The 27,961-nt window shown below is 38.7% G+C and overlaps 1 protein-coding gene across 1 annotated transcript; it reads left to right on the plus strand.

Annotated features, from left to right (window-relative positions):
* The first annotated feature begins 2,553 nt into the window (after window positions 1–2,553).
* Window positions 2,554–15,826, plus strand: cxcl12b (chemokine (C-X-C motif) ligand 12b (stromal cell-derived factor 1)). Its single transcript, XM_063476623.1, has 4 exons — window positions 2,554–2,734; window positions 5,243–5,360; window positions 10,183–10,266; window positions 12,522–15,826. The coding sequence occupies exons 1-4, from the start codon at window positions 2,668–2,670 to the stop codon at window positions 12,559–12,561; spliced, it is 309 nt and encodes a 102-aa protein (XP_063332693.1). The 5' UTR covers window positions 2,554–2,667; the 3' UTR covers window positions 12,562–15,826.
* Window positions 15,827–27,961: the final 12,135 nt, after the last annotated feature.

Here is a 27,961-nt window from a genome sequence, read left to right on the forward strand (position 1 = left end):
CTAAATCCATTAAAAAAAACTATCAGCATTGTTCTTGGTCAGTTTTTTTCCCCAGACATTACAACTTTGCAGCCTTTTTGCAAAATGTGATAATAAAAGCAAGTCTCATTTTTCTCCTCCTTAATATATAACAGCCCACGTATCCACTGCTGCTTTATCCCTAAATAGAAACTATTTATTAGCAAGAAGGCCCGAAAACCAAACAGACATAGTTAGAGCTAACTCTTTAATATTCTCCTATGTTACTCCAACCAGGCAAGTCAACGCTCTGTTTTGTTCCATATCAAGATTAACAGGTGGAAGATTCGTATGCATTATATTATACTTGTTAATATTATGTGGTTTGTAAATGAGTTAAAATAAGCAACCGTGTCTCTGTTTCTGAAGGATTTTTGCTGATGATCAGGACGTTTTTAATGCTGTTGGAACAAAAATAAAAATCTATTCATCTTAGAAAAACTTTTATAGCCTAATTATAAAATAGCATTAGTAATTGTGTGATTAAGGCAGAGCATCCATATAAATAATAAAACAGGCATCTCTCTCTATGACTGTAAGCTTGTAACTTGTAATTTTGTGTCACTTGGGTCATAAAACAATAAAAGAAATGTGTTGTTTGTGCTTTCAAAGATAAGTAAATTCCTCTGAGGTAATTATATGTTTGTCTCTTCACAGCTCGGTTTCATCTCCCCGCTGGTAACGGCAGTTATATAGAGTGACTCTCTGGTTAACTGTAAACACTCTCTCAGGTTTATAGCTTCCAGCAGGCCGCAGTCCTGCGAGCGCTTTCTCAGCACGCTGTAGTGGTAAAGGCCTGTAAACTGCGGGGGAGAGATTTCAGGGTATGAATTGACAGGCAGTCTGTAGCTGTGCATGGTTTTATTACCGCTAATGGTGGTCGAAGACTGCACATGAGGGCGGGTGGGAGTTGTTGAACCATCTCCAACTCGTCTGACAGAAAAGGTGTTACGTTCTGGCATGAAGGCCAGTTTCAGTTTACCGGCTGCTGGATTCAATACAGGAAAGGAGACAAAAACATGTATAATCACATGGATGTTTACACACATACAGACACACGTAACCCACAGACTAACTTCATAGCATCTGCACCCCTATTACACGCTACACTCGTAGCCGATTTCCTCCAGATGAAGCTGGAAACCCTCCATCAGATCATCAAAGTTTTTCAGAAACATGTGTCCGAGCTTTATTTGCTCACTTTGTTGCAGGATTCCTGCCACTAGGGTTGTTAATGTGTTTCACCTATGAGTATGTAATTAAAAAAGTAAGCTATTCTGAAAAAAAGGATTATATTTTTACCCAAAAGTTAAAAAAATGAATAAATAAATGAAGAGGAGAAAAATTCCCGTGAAGAAAGAAACTGGCACGGTTAACTTTGATCATCAAAAAATGAAAAATGTTCAAATCTACTGAAAGCTTCTTATCTATGATATTGATCTAGTGCTTTGCATTATTGTAAGATGAAACTCATTCCAGTTACTGATGACTGTGTTGGTTTAGCATTTATATAAACAACATGCTGATTGCAGTTCCTTCTAGAATCGAACCCAAATCTTTGATCAACATCTGCAAATTCTGAGAAAGCGTTCAAGAAACTCCTTGGTGAGAAGGAGCAGATCTTGACTCACTCGTACACTCTGCAATCATTAGTTATTACCCAGCGTATTTAGTGAATAAAACAACCAAAAGAACATTTATTTCTTGGAGATATATGTGGTAGATTTTTTGTAGTTGATGATGATAATCTACTTACAATAGAATTTCCTGTCCTTGACTACATTTTAATTAAAAACAGCACAAAAAGACTCACAGAAGTTCATCACTTAATGGATCTACAATTTTTCTTGAACCCGGTTTTCCTCTGTCCTAACAACTGTACAAACATGAAGTCCGCTAATGGTTTCTTCACGGAGAAAACAATGAAAGTCCCAATAAAGACATGAAGCAGACGTCATGGACAGGAGCCCAGCCAGATGACAGGGAGTCAGCAAGAGGGAAAATGAGAGAGACAGACACAGCCAAAGTGATGCATGGAGAAAAAACAGGGTGGAGAGGGTGCAGCCTGTATACCAGCAAACAAATACACAACAGGCAGCTGACATATAAAACAATATTAGTCCAAATGCAGAGAGAGCTGCTTCCAGCAAGAATCTGCAGTGACTGGGGAGAAATACTTGTACTCTGTACGCATGTGTGTGGCAGATGGCAAGTAAAGGTGAAGAGAATACACTGAAAAATGGAAGAGGGGGAAGGAAAAGTACAACAAAGAAGATTAAATAGACACAATGAAGCAATGAAAGCGAGAAAGGCTGAAAAAAAAATAGGCAAAATTAGTGAAGAGGCGAAGAGAATAGCCCTCAGACTTTCTCCTTGACTCGCAGCCAAACGCATTTACAATCGAGGAAGTTTCTACTGACTGGCTGCCGCTCCCTCCTTCTCCTGCCCTGGCTTCCCCTCCCCTCCCTCTCCTCTCACGCTGGGACCCCCCCTCCCTCTATAGAAAGTGGGACTCCGTCTCCCTGCTCACTTTCTCTCGCCCGTCTGAAGATTTAACACAGCGCAGAGCGAAGCTGGCGGCCACAGTCGTGCCCTGGATTGTAACAGAGAAAGAGCGCAAGCCCTCCTGCAGCCTGCAAGCCCACCACCATGGACGTCAAACTGATGGCACTGCTGGCTCTGCTGGCCGTGGCCACACATGTTCCGACCTCCAACGGTGAGTCCAGCAGAGGGACAGCAGCCCCTCGCTTTAATTTAAATGCTTCAGGAACATCGCTGACAACATCATTTAGACAGATTTTGGCTAATTTAAACGTTTAAGATTCTGGAGCTTCTGACATTTATATTTTTCTTATTGGCTGTTTAGAACAGCATTTTTCTGGATTAAGTTTATGTTTGTTAGGTTATGTCAGCATTAATTTTAATTGTTTATGATTGATAGGTTGCCGTCGTGATAAATCCCTTTTAGCAAGACTGTGAAATTCCAGTTCTTCGATCACCTGCTTTCCTTCTACGTCGATAAATATCTAGACAGAAAATTGGGTAACAGATTGAAATGTTATTATAAAACTTTTTATACATTAATTAAATAGCTACAGTATAACTTAAACTCATGGAGAGTAAATGAAGTGCAAAATAAAAGCTTTTTGGTTGTTGTTGTTTCGGACAGGTGCCGAATCATTGCGTTTTGCTTTGCTATTTTTTTTTAATTATTATTATTATTATTATTATTTTGCAGTTTGTATTTGGGTTTGTGGAAACAAGCATATATTTTTATACATAATTAGAAAATTAAACTTGAATGAAAATATTTCCCCACTGCAAGTTCTTATGTGGGGCGCTAGAAGAGAATTAGTAGAGAATATACTGATATTAATCAGAATCTACAAAACAGAAAAAGCCTTTTTAAACAAAATGTTTATAAGCATTTGTTTCAGATTTTGGGCAAATATCTTATACCGGAGGTGGACTGCTGCCACCGCATTGACCCCACATTTACCTCCCACATTTAACCTTGGTAGGAACAAGACGGGGTGTTGAGTTTCCTAGCAGGATTTATCCTAAGCGTATTGTTTCTGCTCCACTAAGAGCTCAGATTGAATATTCAAGCGTTAGACCTAGACATGTGTATTTGCCTTTTCTCACTGCATCCTTATAATTAGCTTCTAATTAGGGATAAATCAGTGGTGGACACATGCTTCTGGCCCCAGTGCTGCATGCTGCATAATGATCCCTTAGTTTGCATGAGAAAAGACCCTGAATGGGTGCGAATCATTAGAGCGATATTACTGAGGATTTAGGCATTTGTGACAGGACATTTGCTGTTTCTTTATGAAAAAAAAGAATACACTGAACCTTGTAAAAAAGAGCTTTATTATAGATGCACCTGATTTTAAGATTTCAATTACATTTAATTATATGTTGCCAAATCACAACAGCATTTGCTTTATATTGTATGGTTTGAGTAATTTGGACATTTTTGTACAGGCAGGGCATGGCTGATGTAAAGAATCAGCTCTGTGAAATTTTGTAATTTCTTAAAGCACACTTTGAGCTTCAGTTTTCAATGCATTTTATTTTCATTCAAAGCCCTCTATAATGATGCAATTAAAGGCTATTCGGCTGGTTTCTTTTTAACTTTTATTGCCAGCCAGGTTTTCCTTCATCCTTTCCCTCATTTTTTTAACAACCCTCATCGTTTCTTTCATTTGAAAACTTTTAAGGAAGTATTTAGTCTTATTACTGTGCATCTGTAGTCCTCGGGGGCACCGACAAGCCTCCATGGACTCACATTGTAATCATTTTAAGAATGTACCTCATAGAGGCTGCTGAGGCCGTCTGAGCTGCAGAGTGCTTTCATAAAAGAGGTGAATATTGGAAATTGAATGTTGAGGACCCTTCTCCTTTAGAGTGGCTTGGCTGAATGCTCCAGGAGTGAAAAGCTAAAATTCTGCATGCGTGTGTGTGTGTGAGAGTGCGAGCGAGAGGGTGGTCAGAAAGGGCTAATCTCTTTTTAATGAGGATGTTGTTCACAGACATAGCAGGTAAACTTATACATTCCCATGCTTTGTTAAGATTTGTTACAGTAGATTAAACATGCCCTTAATTTGTCCAACGAGGTGAAAGGTACGTTTAATCGCAATCCAAATGAATCAGAAACTGCTGTGCTTGGATTTGATTTAAGTTGATGTAGGTATTTAAATCCTCACTTGAACCAAAACGACCCTTTCTTTTGTTAACGGGCAATGAAACGAAATATTAGACACCGCTGCTCATTTCATCCACTGTGATCTGAATAAGTTTTCTTTGGCAAGTTAACGGAATCATTTATCTTGAAGTCCAACGTCTGCCACATTTTACTGCCCTGCAGAGCTCCACATGAGTAATGCTGAATGTGTCTCTGTGTTGGCTGATTTCTCCTTTGTTCACAAAAAGCTTGTTTGGCTTTTCTTGCTCTTACATATTGAAATAAGGCAGGTGCAGCTTTGTCTGTGGATTTGTCTTTGGATCCCAAAGTTTTTCTCCCGTCTTTCAGTTTTCAATTCCTCTTCCTAACTCCTTCCTAAATATATAGTTGTGTGAATGCCAGAGCTTCAGAGTGCAATGTTGCAGAATAGGAACAGTCGGTACTTGTTAAGCTTTTTAACAGCCTGGTCTCTTGAGATTTTGTTGCATTTTCTAAGCTTCATGCTAATTTGTAATCTTCCTTGTCCACTGTTTGTAGCAAAGCCCATCAGTCTGGTTGAGCGCTGCTGGTGTCGATCCACTCTCAACACGGTTCCCCAGCGCTCCATCAAAGAGCTCAAGTTTCTCCACACACCCAACTGCCCCTTCCAAGTCATGTAAGTAGATGAGTCTCATGTTGCAGGGGGTGATTAACTTCAAGAAATGTGTTTCCTGGTGTAATTATCTGATGACTGTTTGAATGAGTCTGTCACTTGTGTGGCCTGTTTGAGTGGATTCTTTTCAGTGTGTCAAGGTTCAATTTTTAGGCTGTAAAAAAGCAGAATCGTGTAAAGTAACCATTTTGTTATAGATTAGATTCTACTCGATATCTGTGCTGTGCTTTTGCAAGTGAGCCTGTTCTCCTCAAACTCCCAGACATAGTCACAGTCACAATAACCAGATGTGGGAAAACAAAAAAACAATATAGGAACACAATAAAAAATTTAAAATGACACTGGCATATATTACCTTCTCTGTTTAATGAACACTACAGATTAATTTATGATTGTATTAGTGTAATGCCAGTAATAACAGCGCACACATATCATTCAAGACCAGTTCATATCAGTGAGTACAAACTACAAAAGGGCTGTGTTTGAAGTGTAAGCTATTTTTGGGGGTCTATCTAAGCCAATAGTCTTCTTTAACAAGAGGAAACAGAAATAAATGTAATACACTGCTGATGTGTGAGGTATGTGTGAGGTATGGTGTTAATATCCTTCTAGGCTTTCCTGAGTGAGCGGGCTGACTTTAAAACAACACAATCCACTCAGAGAGAGGAAAGCGCTAACGGTCAGAGCTCGAGGGGGCCATTTGTGTTTAGTAAAGGAAGCAATAATTAAGGGTCAAAGTGATTACCTTTGTATTTCTGCTGACCCCTTGTGTCCTTCATCTACTTTTTCTTTTTTCATTTCCCGCCTGAATCTGGTCAGCAACGTTGAGAATAATTTCACTGGTCTGGAACACATTAACAAAAAAGAACCTTCCTTAATTTGTTAGCTATTGAAAATCTGGACGGCAGAAGCCTCAAGGCCAAAAGGCTAAAGGACTGGAGGCTTCTTCCACAAAGAAAGGAGGGGGCTGGTGATGGTTGGAAGGGGTAACCGAATGGCAAAAGGTCAGGAAGGACTACCAGTCCTGTGGCTAGGCTACAAACTCCCTCTAACCTCCCTCCAGAAAACTGCCAGAGGAGTCAAGAAGTCATTCAGACAAGGAGCCCGCAGAGCGGCGCTCCGATATCTCTATTGAGGAGCATGAAAGAAAGTCGGTAACATAACACCCTCTTTCACCCTGCAAAAAACTCCTCCCCCCTTCTCCCACTGTGTGCCCTCATCCCTTCACCCTAGCTTGACAACAACCCCTCCAAACCAGGCCGCCACGCTGTTGGTATTAACTTGCTGTGAAGTAATTACTACCTGCTGCTTGTGGAACTCCGGCCCCCAAATTCCTGCCAAGTCAATTAGGGTTTAGGTTCTCAGTTGGTCATCCAGACAGGCAGACAGATAAACAGGATGAAGTGAGAAACATCAAAATAACAGAGAGCTTCCGAGCTGATGAGCTGGCAACCCCTAATAAAACAAAAAGTGTGTGTGTCTGTGTGTGTGTGCGTAGGGAGGGGGGGGCGACCCCATGAGAAAAAGCAAACACAGATCCAGTTACGGAGCTGTTTGGCCTCCTGACGTTTGAAGGATTCGGGATCAGGCTGGTGCTCCCGAATTGCTTTTTTAAGTTTGAGGGGCCATTTGCTCATCTGCCTCTAAATGCAGTGAGGAATAAGGGAGGTGGTATATCAGAGGGGCAAGCAAGAGAGGGGGGCACAAATTGAATATGAAAGCAGTGTTTAACTTACAGAGATGTGTGACATGAGATGGAGGGAGGAGAACGGGGAGCAGCGAGGGGCTACACCTCTGAGCTGTTAACTCTCATACACGACCTTTTGCCACAGAGGTGTGATATCCACATGTTTGGAGCAGGGTAAGACCCTGTTGCGTGCCCCCTGCGATCACCCCATTGGTTCTGAAACTCACCCAGAGTCAGTGACTGACAACAGAACAAATCCTCTCCTAAATGTCTGGCTTAGCTCTCTATTAACAGACCAGACATGAGCACACACTCTGTGACCACCCTGCAGCACCCCTGAATCCTGATGGGGAAATAATCTGGGAAGGAAAATTCAATATTTTGGAGTATGAAAGAAGACAAATGTCTGTTTTTCTGAGTATTACAATTGTATATTTTACCTAACATAAAGTGTTGACGGTCAAGCAACATTTCACTTTCTGTTAGACTAATTTTGAGTGACTTCTAGTTTATTTAAATCTAAACTCATTTTAAAAATATGTTTAAAAAACCTCCACAAAAAAGACGTGTTAACATGTGCACCCAGCAAAGTACCTGGAATAAAAATTTAAAGCAACGTTTTTCTTTTTTAAGTTACACACATTGACATCTGCCTTCCCAAAAAAGACTAATATTTAAAAACTCTGTCTTCAAGAGGAGCATAATCAGTGAATTACAGACATATATATATATATATATATATATTATTATTATTATTTTTTTTTTTTTTTTTTTTTAAATATAGACTTATACCGTAAATTTCACCCTATACCACCAAAAAGGATTAAAGAGTGGTAGCAAACGTGACTGATTACTTAAACAAGCCTCTGATGCTGCACCTTTTAAAAGTTTTACATGAAACCAGCCTGATCAAAAGGCCTTCTCGCGTGTAAAGTTTGTGTCAGACTATGTGTGAAGATGTTTAGTGTGCCGTGCAGAGACAGCTTTACAAGTCATACAGTGCGGTGTGATCTGCGATACCAGCCTCCCCCCTTCAGCCGTCCTTGAGCAGAAACAGCGAGCTGTGATTTTTCACCGCCGAGCAGACGCTGACAGCCTGTTATGTGTAGTAATCCTCCAGCTTTGAGCTTGGATGTGTTTTTAGATGTGCGGAGATTTTTAGAGCTTATCTGAGGTGTATCTGAGCTCAACCCCCGTAGACCTTTTAATCCTGGCATGTTTTGCTCATTTCACTTCTGATTTATTTAACAGCCGATAAACCATAAACAGTGAGGGGCTATTTTTGTTCCCATTATGGTTAAAAAAGTGCTGGTTAGCTTTTAAAAATGCTTTAAGAGTTTTGTAGCTTTAGTAAAAAACTTACATTTACTGATTTATTTCCAAGAGACAAACTAAAGGTATATACATTGCTCTTAATCTATATTAGTCATAAATCACTAATATTAAGTAGTACATCCAAGGAGCACAGCAAGGATGTTAGGTTGTGCTTCCCACTGAATGATAACGCTTTATTTGTTGTTATTGCGCAAGGACCGTACCCTGAACACAAGAGAAGCAGAAAAGGAGGCTGGATGAGCTTCTTCAGGCATCCATTAAAATGCCGGTCACACTTTGTTGAGGTTACTGAGAGGTCTTGTTACAGTTTGGTTAACCGCACAGCCGAAGAAGAAGATAAAGCCTCTGTACTGTACAACACTGCAGGATGTCAAGCTACACAAGAGGGCCAAATTTGAAACTGCAACCCTTACATGTCCTTGAAAGTGATTTATTGCCTCTGAGTTTGCTTTGGGCTTAAACACTTTGATTCCTCGTTATCTCTGTTACTCCTCTTTTATGTGGAAACCAGGATAAGTGTGGAAAAAAATGTACTGCAGAAGCAAATGTAAACATGCGGGAGAATGTGGCAATACAAAACCATCGCACTCGTCTGCACCCCACTTTGAAAAACCAAAGTTGGGACAAGACAGTTTGGGGGGTTTTGTTTTTTTCATTTTTTGGTTTTTTGGCTCTCCTTTTTTTTTTGCCTTTTTCACCTCCTCGGGCAGCTAGCTACCAGCATGTGCATAGGTAGACACATTAAGGGGTGTTTGGTTCCTCTCTCAGAAAATTTTGAGTATCAGAAACCTTATTTCCTGAATTCTGGTGAATTTGTACCTATTGTTGCATCAGTTTCTGGTGGAGGTGTTTCTGGTAGTTGTTCGACATATAATGCAACAAGACTCAGATGCATTCTGTGCTGCTTTCAAATAATGTGACTTTTATCATTTAATATTATCCTTCCTGATATTACACACATCTATCCTCTGTCTTTAATCTGATTAAATGTGGCACAAGTGATAAATTCCTTTGTTTTAATTTATAAACCCCTGTTTATAATAGCTCACACAGATATCCTCCCCCCATATTCCAAACCTTGTGCACATTCAAACAATGTCAGACATATCTGTGATGCTTTTAAGGAATCAGCAGTGTTATTGAGTTTGTCTGAAAACAAGAAGGTCACGCAACATTTCCTTAAGATTAGAATCAGATTTGGCTTTATTGGCCAACTACGTGTACACATACAAAGAGCTGGGCTCAGTTTTTTCTTCGCTCTCAGTATAAACAGAATAGACAAACAGACAGTACATACAACAGCAACATGACACAGACAATAACACCGTGTTGGTGGTACAATGGTGCAGAGTGCAATGCTGCTGGAATAAATTACAGAATAAATAAAGGATGGAGAACTGGTTATTAAATGTACAGTATAAACACGGGAACTTGACAGTATATAGTATTTAGATGTACAGCAAAGTGTATACAGAGCTTGCTTTATGTAGTTAGCAAACTAGCAGCAACAGTCTTAGTTATCAACATGCCTGGAGACGCTGTGTTGCTGCTGAGTGAGCTCAGCACTGTTGCCTCACTGAGTAAAATTACAGTGTTTCTAAGTCATTCCTGTGCTTCCTTCCTTCATGTTTTCATTGGTGGAAACAATCTACACATTGAGCTTCTGGGTGAACAAATCTGCTGGTGCAGTCAGAAAACGAGGCTTAAAGTCAGCCAGTCAAAACAGCTTTGTTTTCAAGGTTGCTTCATTTTGGCAGAATGTGTCGTGTAACCAAATCAATTCATGCTTTTCTTCTTCCACAGTGCAAAGCTGAAGAGCAACAGGGAAGTTTGCATCAACCCTGAGACCAAATGGCTGCAGCAGTACTTAAAGAATGCCATTAACAAGTAAGAAACCCCCTCTATCTATCTACAAATGGCATGAGCATCGCTGACAAAGACAGAAATGAAATATGGTTCCCTTCTCCTCTAAGTTTAGAGCTTGCAAATAAACCAATGTTAAAAAAAAGGCCGTTTCTCAGTTTCCTACTGACAATTAGTCTCTGAAATTGGTGACATGGTTGATGTAAGCCAGTGAGTTATTATCTGTGAAATAATGAGCATCAAGTAAGACCAGAGATAAATCTACCACTGGTATGTCTGCTTCCTATTTTCTCATAAGCACATCTGAGATCGTCAGCCAAATCAGAGCACTTACGTTAACTTTAAAACTTTACACATAATTATCATCACAAATTGCACATCTGTAAAAGAACGCTTCTGGTTGGGGACAAGCACAACGGGAGTAAAAACTATTCATAAAAACTGCAGTAGCTGTTTCACTTTTTAATGGGCTATGCAGTAAATATGTGCCTTTCACACAAAAGGAAAAAAACTGTTCCCAACATGTCTGGTGGTGATTATCGCCAGGCTGCATGCCTGCTTCTTTAAACAGTATAAACACTTAAAGTGCACAATGTGAAAACAAACAATAAAGGAATATCTGAGGAGTTGCAAGACATTGTTTATTATTGTAGCGAAGGACTTCTGTGACTGCAGATTTTTTTAAATGTAGTCTTATTATAGGCATTGTCGTAGTTCATTGAAGCTGGCATGTGGCGCAGCAGCAAATAATCTGTCATACACAACAAATATCAACAAATATCAGCCATATTTAGACTACTGTCGCTCATGGGATTCTGCATGTTAACCTCTTAACACGCACCAGATCTTCTCTTAGACTTGGTGTTAATGCTAGCGACATCTTTATTTTTAATAACCTTTAAAAACAAAATGTAGCTATGCTTCCTTAACATGTAGCTAAATGCATCCTAATCCAGCTGGAGAGGTATGAGAGGTTAAGAGTTGAATATGTGTCACACATCATAACTGTCAAGCGAAACTTTCCACTTGTTGGCTTAAAAACCTATGATATTATAGCTTTTTTCCACCAGGCATTTTAAGCTGACAATTGAGGTTTTACATCCACCACTGTTATGGGTTCTGTTTTACTTTTATAGCCACTTTTACACTATATTCAGGAATTTAAAGCACATCAGTAACCAAGTATATTTCTTAATCAGAAGAACAGCGTTCAGCTCTGCTTACATAATTAAAACCACATATTTCTAATGATCAATTACTCTTTTAACATGACAAATTTTGCAGTGGGGAGCAAAATGTGCCATTAGATCACCCTGTTTGATGCTAAAAATGAGCCTCTGAACTCCAATCTAGGCATTTCATTAAACAAAAAAACATAAATGATTTATGAATGATTCATTTAATGATTAACCGGTCAATCCAGTAAAGCCAAAATTTTTGTAAATGGTCTCTCATTGTTCCAACTTCATCTTTAGCCAATGCAAACTGCCTCTGGATTTGCAAGTGATGCTTCCCAGACACCATAATTCAAGCATGGCAAACACAAGCTTATAAAATCATCAGACAAGTGAAAGATTTATGATTATAGTTAGGCATATATAATACTGCACCAGAAGGTTTTACAAACTTCCTGATCTGTCTTCTCTCATCGGACATAATTACATTTCCCTCATATGGACTTTTATATGAAAATGACTAGAAGTGCACACGAGACTTGGCATGAGAGTCGTGTTAAGTGTTATTTTATTCTAGAGGTTCTCAAAATAGGCAATAATGAATGGAAAAATCCTTATTTATACTAATGTGTTCTTACAAACACCAGAAACAGCCAAAAGATGTAAGCTGAAAGAACATAAAGTGAGTTAGATATAAGAGATTCTGTGCTTATACGAATGTGCCTTGTATGAGCGCATTTGTTCATATATCCCCATAAAATGAAACCAAAAATTGATCTCCTTTTAAGAGCCTTATTAAACTGAAGATAATATGTTTAGTTACAAAACTTACATTCATATATGATGCTCTCTGAAAAAGGCCAAAAACAGCTCGCTCATCCTTTATACCAGTGATGCCCAGCTCATTCCAAGAGAAGATGAATTTCAAATGACTAAAGTCACATAAAACTGGATAACAAGTTTTTAACCTGTGGCTCAACAATAACCCATTATTTGTTCTCATGAATTTTTAAATGTAAATATGTAAATATAACTGTGCCAGCTAAAATGAAGCTGTTTTCAGTTACATAAACTCCTCTTAATACCTTCTGAATCTTTCTCCAGGGTGAAGAAATCTAGAAGACGCGCTAACAAGATCAACTAAAACACAAGGGGAGTCCTGTATGTCATCCAGCCTAGTATTCCCAGGTTGAACCTCTGTACCTCCCTGTCACTGCTACGGATGTATGCACACGCTGTATGTACCCGTCCAACTCTCTGGACAGCTTGCAGAAGCTGCACTCCATCCCCAGCACCATCCACCGATCCCTCGGGACGTCCAGTTGTTTCACATTCACCTTATCCGGCAACAAATCTTAGCACCAAGTGCAATCTCACCTTGGAATGATGGACACATGTTGATGTTGATAAAAATATGTGCTGAGTACTATGTGAATGGCATGGGAGTGTGTGTGTGTGTGTGTGTGTTTGAATGTTGCATACATGAAATCTGATTGTGTGCCTGTATATAATATTTTCTTGCTTCACAGAGCTATAGAGGAACAATTCTACCTTTCTGTCTCGTGCAAGGCTTTGTGAGTAATGCCACCATCATTTCAAGTCAGATTAATTTTTAATAAAAGTTCCTGACTGAGGAAAAAATATTCACATCAGCTTCCTTGGAAAAATTGCTGTTGGGACTTTGTTGCCAGTTCCTGCCCTTTTATATCAAAAAATGTGGTTTGGACAAATGCAGACTTGTCAAATTTGAAAACATCAAAAGAAATGTTTCCACATCAAATTGATATCATATCCATCTGCTCAGAATGATATGATTTATTATTCTAGTTTTAATATATTCATTACTCAAAGAAGGATTTTGGATGTAGGCTTTCCACACATAAATGTAGAAGGCTTGTTGTGATTTGAAGTGAAAGTGGCATTACTCTGAGAGTGAAGGCTCATGGGATAGATTCGGGTGCTGGCAATTGGGGGAAACCATCCACAAGCTTTAGTTAACTGTAACACGCAGAGCTCGCTAGCACAGGTCTAGTTGTTTTTGAGCTTGGTGCAGGAATAGAGAGGAAGCTCACACAAACTACTAAAAAGCACGCACTGATCCTATGGTGCTATATGTTCAGTTTAAGGAGTCAGAGCCATTGACATAACTGTGTTTTTAGTGATGATTTTATGCAAGATGGGATGTCGAGACCCTCGGTGTCTTAAAAAGAATGCGATATGTTTTGAAATAGAGGCTCAAAGGACTGTTGTTGGAAGTGAAAAATGAAAATGAAAGCCGATTCTAAGCTGACGTTAAGGCCACACTGTACTGATAAAGACTGTAAAGAAATAAAACACTAATCAGTGCATCCCAAAAAGTTGGTCCTGTTCATCTGAACGTCTGAAGAAGTCACTTGGATGAGTGACGAAACGTTTCTCCCACTGAAAATGCTACATCCAGATGAAAAGAATCAACTTTTTGGGATTTCCTTATCTGGATGACTGAGCATGGATGAAAACACTAATCAGTGCAGCTTTTTGTTTTTTAGCCAATTGAACTTATTGGTTAAGAGAGACCAAATATTTATGCACCACCAAGAAGCAGATGAATTCTATTTCATGGATTTTAGGTAAAATAGGTAGGACGTCGTTACAATTCAGGACAGTTTTACACTTTGTCAAAAGGACCAACAGAAGAAGTTAGATGCAGTGTTTTCATACCAACACCTGTCCTTAGTAGGAATGAAAAGCTACTAAATTGTCCAAATAGCTGAAAGATAAATGCCTCAAAAGGAATGCTCACGGTGGCAAAAGAACATTTTTAATTATCAGTTATTTTATATATATGTGAACCACTTTATGATTAAGTGTTTTTTTAATGTAATTGTTTTATTTTTATATTGAAGATAATCTTACAAAATGTTTTTTAATGAAATGTACAACAGGCAGAAGCTACTAAATGAAGGCCGTTCATTAAAGTGCTAGAAACAGTATCTGACTTCATTTTTGAGGATTCATTCAATATTTCACATATATGTAAAAGTCTATAAGTATGTTATGCACAGTATGCGACACATATATTAATATTGCTTGCATTTTCTTTAGAATATAGAAACGCTGAGCAACTTAAATGTTGCTGTCTTGAGTTTATTGATATTGTTTGCTTATCAGCTGCAGAGCACGTGAATAAAACCCAGCCTGCAGTGATTGAAAACAAAAGCCACAAGTCAGGAAACTATTCAGCTCAGCCCAGCATTTGTCCCCATCAGCCTCATGATTTGAGTTTTTTATAGTTTTACTTAAGTTGATATATGATGTGTCAAAAGAACCGCTGAGCCAAAACAGAATAAAGACTAAGAGTTTAGATCAGCCAGCATGTGCTTTCAATCTGGACACTCCCAGCACCCCACAGGCTTTCTTTTCAGGTTCACTCGACTGCTCCCATGCCGCAAAATTGCTTTGTTTTGTTTTGGGTCCCCCCCCCCCCCATAAATTGCTATGGAAGTCCAAGTGCTTGTGGTCATTGTTATCGTCTATCGTCTTTTGTTTTTTATGGTCTATTTACTGACTGACAGGTTACTGGTGGTAATCTTATCAATTTGGAGCTAATGGTGCAACAATCCTGTAAGTGTAATTCATTTCTCATTACTCTAATGGCCAAGAATCTTATATAATTATACGAATTTGCGCAAATACCATTGCTCAATAAAACTGTGCTGTTTTCCAAACACACTGATATGAAAAGATAAAGGTTAGTGTGTTAAACCACAACCCAGTCCATAATTAGTAGATTAAATATTTCACCTATCTGTAAAAAAAAAGTCCAGATTTTTCATTTATAATGTGATTATTATTAGGACTAACTTTGTTAAACTAATAAGAAATATGTTAAACAAACTTTCAACAGCACATGCTCTACGTCACTCACGATTTACCTTATTAAGATTCATGTAATGTAATAAGTATTTAGTTATATTAAATAGACTTTAAGTGCTGTTAAATTAGTCCCGTGGCCCCTGTGGAAACTTGACACCTGTGCAGTGTCAGAGCCACTCTCGCTAACCCATCAACAGAGCATAATTTGTGGGATCAAATATATATCAGGCAAAGCTGTGTTCCAACACAGTCATCACTGTGCAATTATATTTTTCAAAGAAGGTTTTTGGTTTTTTGTATTTAGACCAAATATATATTCAGGGTCACATTTACTTGCCATTAGTGTGTTACTAAAATAACTGAAGTGTGTTTTACTTAGGTCCCCAAGACAATGTGAAATGACTTCATTTCTTTTGAGGCAGCTTCTGACACATGTTCATATATACATAAGACGTATTAGAGTATCACTCTGTATTTTCACTGATTGTAAACCAAGAAGTAAGTATTTTAGCTTTTATATCAACCCTTTTTTTCAATAAACCTATATAAACTAAAGTGCTGTTATACGTGTATTTCTCATCAACAGTGATTCTTTGTATTTATTGTTCATTTAAAGCTGCATTATGTGATTTCTGAACAATAGTGAGGTGGAGCTGGAGCCACATTAGAGCTGAGATTGTGTCCCCACAGATAAAGCTTAGCATTCACTCGTCTTTTAGGCTGTTTCACCTCTATTAGGCAGCCTGTTCAATGCGGGACTGATGCACTGCTCTTCTGCCTCACCCAACAATCCACCTCTGTTAAAAGTACTGAGATGGATTGCGGGGCATTGTTGTTGCAGCTTTAAGCCTGCAGAGCTGAACTGATGTCTGTATGAAAGGGACAGCTGGTCTGACGGGTCTCACTACACTAGTCACCAGCAAGACCTCTGATGGATCTGAAAACAATTCAGCCAGAACCAGCACTGTGATGTTTTTGTCTGGTGGAAAATGAACGAGCAAAGTGAAATATGAAAGTTATTTCAACAAAAAATAGTATTACATGGTTGCTTCAGGCTGGAGGTTTACAAAAGAACAAAGAGCTTGGAGTTGTAGAGTAAATAAGAAATGAATGTCACTTCAAGACAGTTAGGGTTTAAAAACTGAATGATAATTAGAAACTCCAGGGGGGAAATGGGAAAACACAATGATGTGAAAAAACAGATATCACAACCAAAAAGATCAAATGTTTGCAATTAAATTATGTATGATGATTATCCATGAGTGCTACTGAAAAGTTAAAAAAAAAATGTTTGTTTAACCTCTGAACACATGACTCATTTTGTAGATGTTGCCTATGAACTATGTAGCATTTCTGTTTCTCTGTTTTAAATAGACAATATAAGCAATCATAGCAACATAAAAAATTATGAAAACATATACTGTGCAAAAACCCCAACAATAGTGTGACATTATTGCAGTGCAAACAAATACAGTCTGAGTTTAATCCTGTAAAATCTCATTTTAATCTAATGGTGTCAGTTTCCAGCGGGGCAGGAGATAAAGAAGTTGGCGGGTTAATTTTTAATTTTGCTGACTGGTCGAATGTGTGCATTAGATACATTAACTTAATCGGTAGAAGGTAGGAACCATTTATGCTCCACTTTTCTCTTATGCCCGATTTAGACTTCTGCAGGGAGCCTTTGAAGAGTTTGTGACATAACCCAGATAAGTAGCCAACGTCATTACCCACAGTTATACTTGCATGTGGTTGTTAAATAGTGTGGTCATGTACCGAGGTTTCATATGCAGATAAACTAAAATGCTGGGACATCTCTTTTTCCCTCCTGACGCCCTCACTCTTTGTTATGGTCAGTTTTTGTTTGGGGTTTTTTTTTTTGTAGGCAAACATATTTGTCCCTCAGGTTTTTCCACTTCTTCATACATTCCCTCACATCCAGTTTGGTAGTTGCCACAATGTGCCTCCGGGAAGCTGCTGACATTTGTGAATTCTTACATTTACACAGTGATTATTAATCTTTATGATGAGGCGAGGATCGTTATTCTTTCACTGATAAATTAAAAAGTAAGTGAAAGCAAGTGAAAAAGTAGCAGCAAATGCACAGGAGTGATCGACAGCACTGAGCAGGCCAATCAAAATAGCTGGCTGCGTTAACCCAACGTGTAGTTACATTTCTTCTGAGGTGCATCTCAGGTTAAGTGGAAGGTTACGGCGTAAGGTCAAAATGGATTTCCAGTTACCCTGTTAGTTATGAGGTAGATTTCCTGCAGAAGTCTCATTCAGGCATTAGCGTGACAGACTGATGGCTGATGACGTTCCATTTTCAGTTGCTTTAAATGTCTAAAGTATCTGAAGTATGTCAGGAAAATAGGCTCTGACTGAGATGTAATTGCAGGCTTTCACATTTGCACTTCTCCATATGTCTAAACCTATTTGACTAACAAATTTAAAATACATATTACTTGTTGTTCTTAGAGTATTTAAAAGTAGAAAGGGAGGCAGAGGCTTCAGCTTTTAGGACCCCTCTTGTGTTGTGTGTATTAACTGTATTGTTAACTGGTAATCATTTCAAATCATTTTATGGAGTAATGGAACGAGTAGTGTAACAAATTGCTTTCTCCGGCGAGTATTTAAGTAATATACCACATTATTTTTAAGATTTTAAGTCCTGTCTTCCCCTCTTCATCCCAACAGGTCGCTGCAGATAGCTGCCCCTCTCTGAGTCTGGTTCGCCTGAGGTTTTATGCTGTTAAACGGGAGTTTTTCCTTTCCACTGTCAGCAAGTGCTTGCTCACAGGGGGTTGTCTGATTGTTGGGGTTTGCTCTGTGCTGTTATAGGATCTTTACCTTTTAACATAAAGCACCTTAAGGTGGCTGTGATTTGGTATTATATAAATAAAATAAAATTGAATTGAATAAAATTTACTGAGTCCTGCATCTGGCAACCTGTCCTGCCTCTTGCCCTGTGGTACCTGGGATAGGCTCCAGCCCGCCCACGACCCTGATAAGGATAAAAGAATGAATACATGGATGAATGGGTGAATTTACTGATAAGTACAATTGCGACGGTCTCATTTGTCTGAATACATATCTCCAAAAGTTGATTCTGTTCATCTGGACGTAGCATTGTCAGTGGGAGAAACGTTTCTTTACTCATCCAGGTGACTTCTTCGGTCTCAGCTGACTGCAGGTTTCCCAAGTCTTATAAACATCTGAATACATACGTATAAGTATTTTTTAATTGCAAGATGAGTTCTCAGCATAAATACAAGATACAACTAGAATGTGTAGAGAAATGTCCTTTCAAATTGAGAATTTTTTTCTCAACAACTGTCATAAGTAGTTACTTGCCCTGTTTGATGCTAATATTAAACGGCAGCACCACACCTGAGACAGGTGGAATAAGATGAACCACAGACCACGTAAATCCTCTCTCAGTGGAAAAAATAAACACTAGAGACCAGGCTTCCTGTTGCAGGTCCATAATTTAACCCGCTCAAATGGAAAAGCAAAACCAGAACCGCACACAAACAGCCATGCATTGCCTAGAACAACCACTTTTAGTCTCAATGAATAATGCAAAGGGACTATCATTTAACATTTTCCACCTTACAACTGAAAAATGCTCTGCAAATTTGGATAGCGATAAAGAGGAGCACGGTGCATGTAATGCCCATTAGCATCCCGGTCTGATATTTTAATACCTGAGGTTTCAGACGTATTCTTTTGTGCTGGTTCATTACTCGTTTGCAGCACCAGGGAGCCCGTGTAACTTTAAAAAGCTGTCAGCTCTAATAAAGTGGAACCATGTAGAGCGGATTAATTTCATGGTGCAGCTCTCGCCTCTGACCTCTGCGTAGATACATATGAGGAACATGAGACATGGTTTGGACATGGACCAAGCAGTTTAGAGGGTCATAGTTACATGTTTGGGCCTTTTGGGCACATTCAGAAATGATTATGGGATTTTTATACTGTGCTTACTCAGCTGAGACCCAGGCACAATGGAGGTGGTTGACATATGAACAGAGTTTTTATAAAGATGTATTGGTCTCATTCAACCCAGCTAAAGAATTTGACAGGGTTTTTACACCAAGAAAAAAAAATCTAACCAAACATTAAGCGGCCTCAGGTCAGCGTGTGAGATATTTTTAATAAAGTTAGATAAAACATTACTAGCCAGTTGTGACTCATAAAATGTGTCCAGCGGGCTAATTAAATTCTGAATCAGACATGCGTTGTCCAACCAAGAACAATAAAAGCACAGATTGATGGAGAGACATAGCAACAGATGAAGCAGTAGAGTAAATGTTGACTCAAATGGTTCAGGGAAAAGTGGACCTCACATACAGTTCAAGGAGGCACTGAAGGATTTTTGACATAGTGAACAAGATACAACGAACCAATTAAACCAATTAAAACTGTATATAACATCTGTAGGAACTGTTTTGACTCGAGTTCATGAAAATTTTGAAAGTGAGGACAAAAGATTTTTGCACGTATTTGTACCTGCTTCTCTACCATTCTCTTGTTTCACTGCACCTTCCCTACTGTCTTCAGTAGCATAAATAGCTGTGTGGAGGGATATTAGTCAGACACTGCTGTTTGTTTTTGATAATGCTGACGTATGCTTCTATTCCTTTACTGCATTTGCAGTAAATATGATGTTCAGTGAAACACCTAAATGTAAAATATTGTCTTCTGTAAATATCATGACCTTTGCACAACAGCAAGCACATTAAAAACAGCACTCAGCATACAACAGCCTTCAACTCAAATCACCTCAGACAGAGAACATAACCAGGCTGGACAACAAATTGCTCGGCTGATTTGGTTTCGGAGGTTGCAGGTAATCCAGCGTGATTTGAGGTTCTCATCTATTCATCTTTGAACAACTTAATACCCAACCAGCCAAGCTGGAGTTAATAGGAAACACGTTGGCTATAAATCCACTACAGTGTGTGTGTGTGTGTGTGTGTGTGTGTGTGTGTGTGTGTGTGTGTGTGTGTGTGTGTGTGTGTGTGTGTGTGTGTGTGTGTGTGTGTGTGTGCACATGCTGCTGTATGAAAAGAAGGCCAAAGAAAATGAGACGCCATGGACGTCGTGCTGAAAGATCCAGTAAACATGCAGCACAGACTAATTAGCACGTTTAGAGACTAAATGCAAAATACATCCAAATAAACACACACATGAATATGTGCAATTTGATGTGCAAATGTAACTAAATACAGTGAGCAGAGAAATATATAAATGTGCTATTCACTTTCTTCTCAGTATTTAAACTTAAAATATATAAATAACAAAATGCTTCTCTGGTTTCTGTGTGATAAATAGAAAACTGAGGGAGGCAGTTAGCTTAATTGGGCTTAGTGTGAAGTCAGCAATCGGAGGAAACTTGGTTCCATTCAGTTTCAAAGGTTTATTTTATTTTTATTGGAAGCTATGTGCTGGACAGGTGCAGTGACTAATATTAGTCTTGTTATCACCTTCAACTTGAAAGGAAACCAGTGGAGCCCCGTTAGCTTTATAGATGTTTTTATAGATGGTTCTTTCCCTTTTTTCGCTGTTACTATACATCCCTACTGTCGTCTTGGAAAATCATACTAGCTGTAGCATTTTGCAAAACATCAACAGCTTTCAACCGCAACTAATCAACATCAAAACCTGATGTTAAAGTAGTGAATGATGTGATTTGTAGATGCAACGGTTCCTTAGAGTGATGAGGAAGGCTTACAGTTAAGCAGTCAGGTTTACTCATGACTGTATTTATATCAGTCTTCATCAGAAAATGTTTTTTATTTAAAAAGTTTAACATTAAATATACATCATTCCATGCAAAGCAACAGTACACTGCACACTCCTGTGATTCCTTGGTAACCTGTGCTTGACTGCCTCGAGCAACTGATTGTGTCGTGACCCCCTCGACATCGCACAAGCCTTAGTTACCCCCTACAGACAATCAGCTCCAGGACTAAATGCGCAAAAACCAACAAGCACTGCCTCCAAAAGACTGACGATGTTTGAGCGACCGACAGTGCCATTGTGTAGGGAGAGCAATAAGGATGAAAGAGTCCACCATTCCTCCTGCCACAGAAACCACATATCCCACAAGGCATTTCTTCACTATCAAATCTAAAGGCATTAGTGTAAACAGCTCGAGGGGATTCTGGAATGTCCTCAAATCCATCATGGCTGAGTTCTCAGTGTTTCTTTAACCTTACAGAGATGAAAAAGGTCACCGGCATCGCTTGCAGAAACAGGTTGATCACTCTTTCCATACAGCGACATCCCTTATGAGAGACAAAGGAAAGCAGAGGAAGAAGAGGAGAAACGAGAAGAATATAATCATTATTTGTCAGCAATGACTTCCACAGCAAAGAAAGGGATGTGATACATCTTTGTTTATTAGCATACTCTGGAAAAAAACAGCCCCAAAAGAGAAAAAAAGGATGTCATCATTCATGGCTCATTTTGGAAGACATCACGTACAAAAGGCTCACAATGACCCCCGTTAAATGAGTCGTTTCACTGTGATGCAGGACTATGCAGACTGTGTCTTTGTTGCCTGGTTATCAGACTCCTCTTCTGGCATTCAGCAGACAAGCATCATTAACGGAGTGAAGAGCTGACTTCTCAGCTATTTCCTTTTGGAAGGCAGAAATGCCCTGCAGGCAATTACTACTGAACCACCACTGATTTCACTGCAAAAGGATGCAAACAGTTCCATGATTTAGTTGACATCTGAGACATAAACTTGCTTAGCGCTTACATGCATTTGAAAGTGTCATTCATAGTTTAAGAATATAAAGCGTTCTTTTTGGCCCATTTTAGAGCTCCTTTTAACCCTGCAAATAATGAACAAACACATTCACATTTTCATCAGATGGCAACAGTAAAAAATGTTATTTATAGTGTATGTTATAATAACAAGATGACATGTCAATACTTTACATTCCAATATGATTTAAGTGGAAGTATTACGCTGTTCATTTTACTTTACAGATCACCAAAATTGGACAATAGAAAATTGGAAAAACATTACCTGGTCTGGTAAGTCTTGATTTTGTTATGTTTTTAGATTCAGATGTTAGAGAGCTGAATTTGGCATTAACAGCTGGAAACCTTGGCTCCGTCCTGCCTAGTATCAATGGATCAGGTACAAAAGCACAGATGTGTGTAATGGTTTGTGGGGTATTTTTTGGCATGCTTTAGACGTCTTAGCACTAGTTGAGCATCATTTAAACACCACAGCTGACCTGAGATGTGTTGCTGGCCATAACCATCCTTTATGACCTTATTCTGATGGCTACTTCCAGCAGAAATATGCAGTATGTCACAAAGCTTAGGTTATCGCAAACTGGTTTCTTGATCATGACAGTGAGTCATGTAGTTCTCAGTGTAAAAAGTGTAATTGATTGGCCTCCACAGTCATCAGATCCCAGTCCAGTGGAGTACCTTTGGGATGTGGTGGAACGGGAATCATCATGGAATCTGACAAATCTGGTTTTAAATTGCTATTATTATTTTAAGTGAAAACTCACACGTGTGAATAAAATATGATTTCTTTGCTCATTATTTGTGTTTGCAAAAAAAAAGAAAAGAAAAGAAAATGATCACTTTATTTTCACTTTATTTGTAGTTGAAACTCTTGTAATCTTTTCCAATCCTAAATCCCGAGAATGTGATAAAAGATGAACATCAAAAAAAAATTCTACTAAAAAAGCAATTTCTTACAGTGTAAATGCACAAAAAACATTTCAGATCCAAGCTTTTGGGAGCAAATTTTCTCTGGAGTCTGATGAACCACTGAGAACAGAGTTCAAGCAAGACTGCCAACATTTCTCAGAAGCACATCATAATTTGCTCCAGGTCTTAAACAACACAGGCGCTGCTTTTTCTGAGACTCCTTCTTGTTTATCATCACTCTTTTTGTATTATTTAACTCACAATCTGTTGTGCTATCGAGTTTCTACGGGATTGCAACTTTCTGACAGCGTCAGATATGATGTCAATTCCTCATCAGATGCTGTGGACGCTGCAGTTGGCTGAAAGACAGATTTTCTTTATTCTTTTTCCTTTTCTTGAGGCTGAAACGTTTAAAATGCATGGAAAGAAATGTTGTACAAGACTTAATGTAATTCCCCTTCTTAAGTAATCGGTAACTGCTATTTTGAAATGTGCTGCAAAGGTAAACCTTTAAGTGGCTTGGTCTTGAGTTAGATCTGGTTTAAAGCCAAGTTAAATGAATGTTAATGTTACTGAATGTGCCAATTCCTGTAAAACCAGAAATCGGAGCAGTGTAACGACAAGCTTGATTTTTCCTGCACAGTTTTCTAAGGCTTTGGAACATAAACAGGCACCCAGCATCTTATTTTCAGTGTGGTTGTTGGAGTGCAACATCAGATTATATTGGACTGGACTTCTTTGGCTGACCCTTGAGAGGTTAGGCTTTTCTCATACCCGGTATGGAGCTCTGACTGTGAACTTGCTATACTTGGGAAAAGGGCAAAGTGAAATCCTGACATGTGTTCCATAAGTTTAGGTCTCACATGGCCTCATTTTGTAGGTGTGATGTTAAATACAATGTATGGACTCCTGGGCAGGACGCAGATACCAAAGGAAGTGACCAGATGTAAACACATATAACAAAGCTGCCACTGGAGACCTACCAGTTATTTAATCAAATCAAAGTTCAACACATGGAATTCCACACTGATTAAATTGTTATAATCACTTTTTACATGACGACTTCGGATTTTATCATGTTGCAGAAACTGCAAAACAAATTCCCATGGTTTGAATGGTTTGAACAAAAACCAGGCTCGCAAAGTGTTTTCTAAAAAACTTGAACCTTTAGTTTGCAAACGCACAAATACTTTGTCTTTTCATCTCGTATTACTGCTCTGGTTTGAGCTGATCTAATCAGAGCTGTAGCAGGAGCATCATATTTAGAGATGCAGGTTTGTTAACTGGAAGGTCACCAGTTCAAATTCCCCAGAGAAATGTGGGTGGAAAACACACAGACACTTCTCCATTACCTCATCAACAATACTTTTAACCCCCATCTATTACAGCACAGCTGGTCGGGAGCCAGTGTGTGTGTCGTAAAGGACGGCAGCCAGGTGTGCATGTGCTGAAAAAATAATGGTGAAGGCATCAAAAACAATTTCCTAAAATGTAAGAAACCTTTACATTGTTGACTATTCATGATGGTGGTGTTGTGTTGCACTGAATAAAATATAGAGAAACTCAGAGAAACAGACCACAAATAACCAGGCAACGTATGCAAATCGTAAGGGTGGGTCTTCCTGTACTGTCTAAGCTTGTGATTTGCAAATGTCTTGAATGTACTGTTGGTCTTTCCCATAGAGACTGACACACTGTAAAAAAACACCCACATCTGAGGCAGAAATCCAGCATGACAAAGAAACCATTATAACATATCTCATATGAAAGTGCTATTGGGTATGTACACACAGGCACAGCTGTAGTGTGCTTTATATTACACCAAAAATGTCACAAAAATTAGTAACCTGATTTTCAAAAAAGTTGGGACACTTTCTAAAAATACGATAAAAAAACAAAACTGTCATTTTCAACAGTTGCTTAAAAGTGTTTTTATTAAATACCCCTGATTTGGTAAGTCACTTTGACTTTCATTTAACAGGCAAATGAACAAAGAATTATCAGTGTTTTCAATAAACTCTATTTATTAATTGTTTGTCCTATTTTATAAACATAAACACATTTAGAAATTGATACTATATTTATATTGTCACTCGTTCCATCTCAGGTGAGCTTGGAACAAAACAAAAAAACCTCGCTGACGCTTACGTTTCTGCACAACATTGATACATGGTTTCCTCTTTGCATGATACAGCTTTAGGATGCATTTCTTGATATTTACGCACACTCAGCAGTGTTTTCCTTTAGGCACAGTGATTTCTTCTGTCTGTCTTCCCGAATCTCTTCACAATTTTATATATCATAGATGACGATGATGACGGGCCTAAACTCTTTGTTTTCTCACACTGAGAAAAACTGCTTTTTATACTGGTTGTTGATTTTGTCACATAGTTCAGCACACAGTGGTGAGCTATGAACCATCTTTGCTTCCAAAGACTGAACCCTTGGTGGTTGCTCCAACTTTTTTGGAGTGTGTTGCAGGAATCAATTTCTAAATGTGTTTATGTTTAACAAATAAAACAAACACTTAAAATCTTTACTTTGTCCTTTTGTCTGTTAAATAATTATTCAAGTGCATTACCAAATTACAGATTGTTGTTTTTATTGCAGTTTTGAACTTTTCTGGAAAGAAAGTTTCAAAGATAAATGAATGATAAATAAACTGTTGAAGAAATAAAAGAGATAAAAAGGGGCAAACTGAACTGAAAACCACTCAAAACACAGCTTATCAATACAAGAAGTTAGCTCAACAGTCTAATGTAAACATCCGTTTTCTTCCACTTATCCAATTCCAGGTCACGGGAGGGCCGGAGATTATCCCAGCTGCCATAGGGTGAAAGGCGGCCTACACCCTGGACAGGTCATTAGTGTGTCATGGGGAAACATAGAGAGACAGACAGTCATTCACACTCACATCCACACCTGTGGGAAATTTTAGAATCATCATTAACCTAACCCCACTAACAGCATGTCCTTGGACCGTGGGAGGAAGCTGGAGCACTCTGAGAGAATATCCAACATGCAAATTCGAACCCTGGACCTTGCAGTGAGGAAACAGTACTAGACACCATGCCACCCGCTTTGCCACCATGCTGACCTAACCAAAAAGGAGAGAATGCAGCCTATATACCAGCAAAGCAAACCATTATAAATGCAAGACAACAGGACAATTACTAAATTTATTACAAATAAACTAGGCAGGTAACTCAAAAGACATAGAAACAGTCATTTGTGCAGCTCTTGTTTCACAAGATATTTTTTGAAATGCTATATTTGGGATTACCGCCCAGAGACGTCTTTTTCAGTTACTGAAGTCATCAAATCTAATCTTGGGAACTTGGATACTTCTACTTAACACCTGGAAACTGTCAGTACAATAACTTTTCAAACACAGGTTGTAAAGACAATGCATGTCTAATTTCTCCTAGCTATTTGGAACTAATAGGATCTGATAATTAGAGAAAAGAAGCATCATCTTTGAACAGAAAATAATTTCCCTATGAGCAGGTTCTCCAGAGGTTATCGGACCATTTATTTTAACCTGAACATAAACTAAACCCTTAATCTTAACCATACCAGGTCATTAATCTCACCGTGAACCTTTGTCATTTTTAACCCTCTTAATTGTTTTCGCCCTGTGAAATAATTAATATGAACAACTGAAGGAAACACATAAATCAGCATTTAAAGTCAAACATCTCAACTTCAGTTCAGTATACATAAAAGATGATGATTCCTAATGTGTAGGGTCTATTTACAACCTACAGCTTCAGAGGGTTAAATCGCTTTCTAAATAATCTCAGGCAAACATGTTGACTTTGGGCTTTGCAGCAACAATGGTGGGGCACCTCCTTACAAGGCATCCATGAAATGCTGACTATAAATAAGAATGGAGCTTTCCCCCCCCCTTTAGCCATCAGTCATGAGAAATTTTCTCATGACTGATGGCTTGACAGTTTTACATTAGCGACATTAAGCTGACAAGAAGTGAAATACAGACCTCTGGGTCTGATGGTCAAAGTTGATTCATAACATATAAATCCCTCTTCTCATGAGAAACACTGATTATAACACAGAGATGACCACACACTGTATATGCACGTGAAATGTATCAACATAAATACTGTGTTACTACTATTTTATGGTGCAGAGTTAAGCAACCTGCAGCCGGTAGGTAAATAACTTGATTTGCTCTATGAAAATAGGCTTAGATGTGTCTACCTACTCTGGTTAGATTAGACACAGAATTTGACAAAAAGAGAGGGATGTCATATAGGTCAGGGGTTGTGGAACAGCCTTGGGTGGCATATTTTTTTTGCTTTTCTCTGCAAAATCATCCCGCGGGAAGCCATAAGGAGACCTAGAATAGATAGATAAACGCACACTGACCTCTCAGTACACCACTGCGACCTCAAATGTACACACTATTCCCCTGCTGAACATCAGTGTGCACTGGGAAAAAGCTGGTGAGAGATTTTTATGATGAATTTGTAGTTGCAGAGATAGGGGCAGATGGTGGTTTAGGGGGTTGTAGGCAACCATAGCCATGGGAGAAATTCAAGGAATGTTCTTGCCGGTGTGAATCTAGTTAAAAACTCATTTTATATGTCTGACATTTTTATTACTCATTTTCCACTTATTTTACTCACTATCCATTCTTACATCCCTACATCCATCCCTACATCCATCCATCCATCCATGTTCTTGACCAAATATCCAAATTAGGGTTGTTGGGGAGCTGGAGGACGTGCCAGATGCTACAGGGTGACGGGTGGGGTACAGTCTGGACATTCAGGAATGAATAAGTTTGTTTTTGGACTGTTAGAAGGAGCCCACACAGGCACATGGAAAACATAGAAACTTCAGTCCTGACCACTGTTCATTTTACTCTGCTTTTGATTTGATTGATGTCTCCTGGTGAAGAACAAAATAGTTCATTAGGAGTATTGAAGGTAGGCTAGATGGATGTTCAGCATTCATCTTCCTTTTTTTCAGTTCAGTAC

This window comes from Pelmatolapia mariae, linkage group LG6 (genome assembly GCF_036321145.2).
Source record: "Pelmatolapia mariae isolate MD_Pm_ZW linkage group LG6, Pm_UMD_F_2, whole genome shotgun sequence".
In the NCBI taxonomy this organism is placed as follows: Eukaryota; Metazoa; Chordata; class Actinopteri; order Cichliformes; family Cichlidae; genus Pelmatolapia; species Pelmatolapia mariae.